Here is a 5,714-nt window from a genome sequence, read left to right as displayed (position 1 = left end):
GACTATCCGCAAGATCCTCGTTCATCATGGCGCAAAGGCCAGCTTCAAGCTTTGGGAATCCCATGCTCCTAGCCATCTCCTGGCAGACAGATGGTTCTTTATTGTCTGGGAGGCAATACAAGAAGTCGTCATCATCTATCCCATTGAACACTACAGCCCCCTTCAGATACTTTAATTATCGGGCATAATGGTTAGCTTCAAAGATCTCTTCTTCGGATAATTTCTTTCCCGAAGCATGTCGAATAATATAGTCGTGCATTTTGGAAGATGCTTCGGGGGTGGCAGTGTCAATTTCCTCGACTAAAATTTGCTCTGTTATTTTTGTTTGTTCAGTTTCCAAAGTTGCCTCTGTCAATTTTGTCTTTTCAGCTTCCAAATGTTTTACCTTGGTGGGTTCTGAAGGTCCAATCTCAGTTACAAATTGTTGCTTTGAAGCTTCACTAACAAAGGCTTCAACAGATACTTCAGAAGCTTTAGCAGTTTTCTTCGGAGTTATGCTCGAAGATTTAATTGTTTCTAAAACATCCAGCACATTAACCATCCTTTTTCTTTTTGGAGTTGCTACTGTCCCCTTTTGGCCTTTAGTCGCCTCAACTTTTGATGATGGACTCAAAATTTCTGTTGTTTTTCCTTTTTCAGTTTCTGGTTCTTCTGCTTTTTCTATTGCTGGTGCTTTGGCCATTGCTTCGGATTTTGCCGCTGAAGTTGTTTCTTTGGCTTCGGTGGCCTAAGAGACCTCGCCAATAAACTCGGGCACTGTGGCCGGCTCAATACAGCATGGAGGGTGTGTGGACACTTTTATTTTCTTCCTCTTCGGTGCTGGCTCCCCCGGAGCAGCCGAAGCAGTGTCCTTTGTAGGAGAAGTATTTTTCTCTTTTGACCTCGCATTGGATAATGGTAGTCGGGATAGATAAATCCAATTGCATCAAATACTCGGTTGAGTCTCTTCTTTTTTCGGCCTCCGAAAGTCGCTGATAATGCAGTGTTTTTCGGCCTTCGAGTATGCTCCAAGCAATTCATCACTTACATTCTCAATGCTTTTCAGCCAATCATCATCCGGTTCAACAAACTTATCTCCATACTTGAATGTATATTTCAGCCTGATTAGTCCACCCTCGTCAGTTTCTTTAACGGTCTCCTTCGGCATTTCCCAGTCATCTACAAGTGGCCACACTCTGAAGGCAATGTGCTCTTGCATTAAATCCCTGGTCCCAATAAAAGAACAGACTACGCCGAAGGCCCTTTGACATTCTTCAGCTGCTTCGTCCATTTCTATCTTTGGTTTTCGGAGTCCGAAGCGCTGCCAGATAGGGCGCATGATGATCACAACAACAATCCAGGATATTCCCGTCGGCCGGGTACCGACGGGATTTACTCTAAAACCGACGGGATTTAGCTATTTCCGTCGGTTTTAGTGTAAATCCCGTCGGTACCCGGCCGACAGGAGCTACCCGACGGGGATTGCATTAACTCCCGTCGGCCCCGACGGGAGATAATTAACTCCCGTCGGCCCTAAGTAGCCGACGGCGGTTGTCGCTCCCCGGGCCAGGGCTGACGTGGCGGGCAATTAACTCCCGTCGGCCTAGGTAGCCGACGGGAGTTATGTGTCCGCCACGTCAGCCCTGGGTGCCGGGACGGAGGAGCGACAACTGCCGTCGGCTTGGCTAAGCCGACGGGAGTTATCCTGGACAGTACCAGTTTAACTCCCGTCGGCTTTGCAAAGCCGACGGGAGTTAAACTGTCCCCCCCCCAAAAAACCCCATATTTATGATCAATGGCACAGAAAATATACACAATATCATCATGCACATTCACACATCAATCACATCCATCAACACACATATATATAAGAACATTCATCCACATTCATACACATAAGAAGTGTTCATCCACATAAGAAGTGTTCATCCACAAAAGAAGTGTCCATTACTGAAAAGGTAGAGATCGAAGTGTTCATTACTGAAAAGGTAGAGATCGAAGCACATTCACGAACCGCGGCGGCTAGGGTTGTTGGAGCTTTGGCCGCTGCCTCCGTCCGGAGTTGGGTACGCGAATAGGGAGTTGACGAAGCCATCCATCGTTCCACTTCCTTCCTGATTGTCCTATGGAGCGAGAATGCAATTTGTCAGAAATCGTACATATTAACTGCTGAACTGTCGGCGATAGCTATAGAGTTAGAATACAAACCTGTGCGCCAGGGGCAGGTAGCTGTGCCGGCGGTGTGCTAAACTGAGGCTGCTGCGGCACAAGTCCCTGTTGAATACAAGAATAATACATATTCATGTGAGTGCAGTGCGGCACAAGTCGTCGTTTTTACTATGTAACTAGAGAATGGACATAGAATTTCTTACCGGAGGTGGAGGAGGGCCCATAGGGACGAACGTCCATTGCGGCGGAGGCGGAGGGGCCACATACGGAATGCCCTGCTGCTGAGCTAGTAACTATTGACCAAGCATATTAGTAGTACGCATTGGATGTGTAAAGCAATGAATAAACAGTAATAATGCAATGGGCTTACTTGAATCATCTGTTGTTGCTGCGCGTGGACTGAGGCATAGTACTCACTTTGAGCCCTCAACTGCTCAGTTTGAGCCCTCAACTGCTCATCGCGCTCACGGTTCTCCTCACGCAGCCTCACGATCTCAAGCTCTTGCTCAGTGAGCCGACGAGAGCTACGACCGGAGCTTCCGGACCCGGATGCCGACCGCCGAGACGCTCTAAAATCCGTCGTGTTGATCATTCCATCAAAGAGAGAGAATCTACAATTGTTGTCAAAGAAAGATTAATTAAGGCATATGCTCATGTCACTATATAAATGGCATGTAATGTAACATCTCACCGCCATGTGCCTTTCCTCCACCGGATTTATGCACGGCTTGAGCATCGATCGGCATGGTCCTCCAATCGCAGTCTTCTCCGTGACGGTCCTTCATCTCTTCCGCATATGCCGCCTGTATCGATTATATAACCTTAGTTAGTACGTTGCGAGCATTAACCGAATATTGAGGACAACAGCTCACCAGACGCTCCCTTTGTGTCTGGCTGCACAAAGGGTTGGAAGGGTCGCTTCCCCTATGGCCAGCTTCCCACACCTCGATGGGAGTCGGCTCGCGACCTAATTGAGCTTCCTACAACACAGAGTTAGTACAATAAAAGAATATATGACATCTCAACATATTTGTTAGTTTTCTTACCAGGCGTTTCGCCTTTCGCGTGAAGTTGTCGCCACCGAAGGTGTGGTTCGGCGTGGTGCCTCGATTGTCCCTGTGACTTTTTGACTTCTGTTGGAAGGCTTCAGAAGCCCATACCCCACACCAAGCTGCGTAGGCCTCTGGCCGGTTAGACATCCACGGAACCACCACCTTCATAAAAACAAACATATATCAGTACCTATTCAAATGAAACAAACACAAAGGAAAGGATTGAAATATAACCTTACGATACTCTTCCTCGCGAAGGTATATACTCGAGGCCCCTGTCTTCTTGTTCATCTTTTGCCCTAAAATTTGTTGATAATACATGCACGTGGCCTGAATCCTTGCCTCGTACAGGGCCTCCTTCACCAACCGATAGGCATTTACTTGAAACACCTTCTCGGCGTGGTTCGCGTCATCCCCGTCGGCCAACCGAAAACGTGCCTACAAAAAGAATGCAATGTTATCTAACTTTTTAATGATTGCTTCCATATAACACACACAAGATTACGTACCCAGAAGTCAGCGCGAACAAGCCCCTGGGCATCGCCATAAGTGACATCGACCTTCAGCTTGTAATCGTCCCAACATGAGACGAGGACCGGCGCAGCGTCTGCATCGTCGGACGTCTTCACCAGTCCAGGGTAGTGAAACTTCAGGAGCGAACTCAACACAGAGTTCACCTGCTTTTGACGACCCTGGCCGGTGAAAGAGTAGTCCAACCACTCCCTACAAAAAGACGGGCAAGCATCAAACATGCTTACATTTGATGAATACAGCTGATTCAAATCAAAAGATACAGCACTTACCTATCTCCGACGGGGGAGATCACCGTCTTCCCCGTCTCGGAGCTCGGAACAGGTGGAGGTTGTACGGCATGAGGCCTTCTAAACTTACGTGGACGCCTTGCTGGAGCTGCCTCAGCCTCATCTCCACCCTCAGCCGCACCTCCTGCCTCAGCCTCAGTCTCATCTCCACCTCCACCCTCTCCCTGCTCACCTCCTGCCTCAGCCTCCTCACCTCCACCCTCAACCTCATCCTCATCCTCATCCTCATCCTCATCCTCATCCTCATCCTCATCCTCATCCTCATCCTGATCCTCATCCTCATCCTCATCCTGCAAATAAGTAACTCAAGTGTCACATTCACGCGTTAAAGTCTTACACAAATTAAAAGCAACAATACAATGATTCTTACATCGCCTCTCTGAAACCCCAAGGGCTGGCCCTGTAACTCTGGGTGTAGGCTTCTGTAGAGCTGCTCCTTCTTACTAGCGCTCAAGGAACTCCCTCGGAAAAGGGAGTCCCTGAACCCCTTCACCACCTGCTTAAACTTTTTAGGCATCCTGCAGCAATTGAAAGTTTTTATTAGTACTGAGTATTGTAAATAAATAAACAAACGGTGCAAAATAAACCAACATTAAACAAATAAACATTCATATGGAAATAAACTTAACTTGTTACTTATCGTTTCGTTTCCTTTTTTGTGGCAATGATATATCATTGAGGTCTCCAACTAAACAATCCAATGTAGGAGCAGGGTCTATATCAAATGAGGATGGCAACTCATCTTCTTGGAATACCCCGTCAGCTTGTTGAGCCTCACGATTGTAATCATCGGGAACAGGAGTGGACAACCGATCACGGGGGTAGGTTTTGTATACGACCCACCAAGCGCTCAACTTAGGGCATGGATATGACGAGTAATATACCTGCTCCACCTGATGAGCAAGGACATATCTATCGGCCCCTTGAAGTATTTGCTTGCGTTTAACCTGCGTCATTCCAAATTCGGTTCTATAATGCTTCGGGTCAAACCATGTACAGTCAAAAAACACCACCCTCAGATCCTTGTTCCCTACAAATTGGCACTCGAGTATATTGTTTATGATTCCGTAATACTCGGATTCGTGCCTTTCCATATCTTCAGCCCGGATTACGACTCCGTTATTTTTCGTAGCTGCTAAAGGACGGGAAGCTTCAAATTTGGTTGTACGGAAGCGAAACCCGTTTACGTCGTAACGGCCATAACTCTTCACTATCACACTACCAATAGAAAGCTGACGCAGGTCCTTATGGACACTACGCCGACGTGCGGGAGAATCAATGCCCTCATGTGAAGGAGATCCCACAGGACACATTTGTGAGTCATCCGGTACATTCCCGAACTGACAGTCAATAAATGAAAAAGTGTTACAATTGTCATACCTATACACGATGTATGAGGACAAAGAATACAAGGCTTACATGGTCTCGGATCCAGGAGATAAAATTAGGTCCCCCGTGCAATCCATTTAGACGCAAGTTGTCTAGCTGTTTCGCCGTTGGTTGACGGTTACGAGAAGACCTCCAGTTTTCTTTATCGAACTCGCTAAAAAAGAACGAGAGTAAGAAAACATTGTGTTTCCTAAACATTGAATATACAATTCCTTTAAGCCTAGTAAACTATTACCTGAAGAATTTCTCAGCCTCTTCTATATTTGACCACATGTAGAGCAAAGCAGATTTCCGTTCGTTCTCA

General features: G+C 46.8%; 1 protein-coding gene across 1 annotated transcript; it reads right to left on the bottom strand.

The window, feature by feature from the left end:
- Positions 1 to 1,985: 1,985 nt before the first annotated feature.
- LOC109939956 (putative uncharacterized protein DDB_G0285869) lies at positions 1,986 to 2,740 on the bottom strand. The gene is made up of 4 exons (XM_020538524.2): positions 2,519 to 2,740; positions 2,352 to 2,441; positions 2,188 to 2,253; positions 1,986 to 2,102 (listed from the first exon to the last, which is right to left on the bottom strand). Exons 1-4 carry the CDS (start codon positions 2,738 to 2,740, stop codon positions 1,986 to 1,988), a joined length of 495 nt encoding a protein of 164 aa, XP_020394113.1.
- Between the last annotated feature and the right edge of the window lie 2,974 nt (positions 2,741 to 5,714).

Source organism: Zea mays, chromosome 5, assembly GCF_902167145.1.
Source record: "Zea mays cultivar B73 chromosome 5, Zm-B73-REFERENCE-NAM-5.0, whole genome shotgun sequence".
NCBI lineage: Eukaryota > Viridiplantae > Streptophyta > Magnoliopsida > Poales > Poaceae > Zea > Zea mays.
This window is presented reverse-complemented; position numbering and strand designations above follow the sequence as displayed.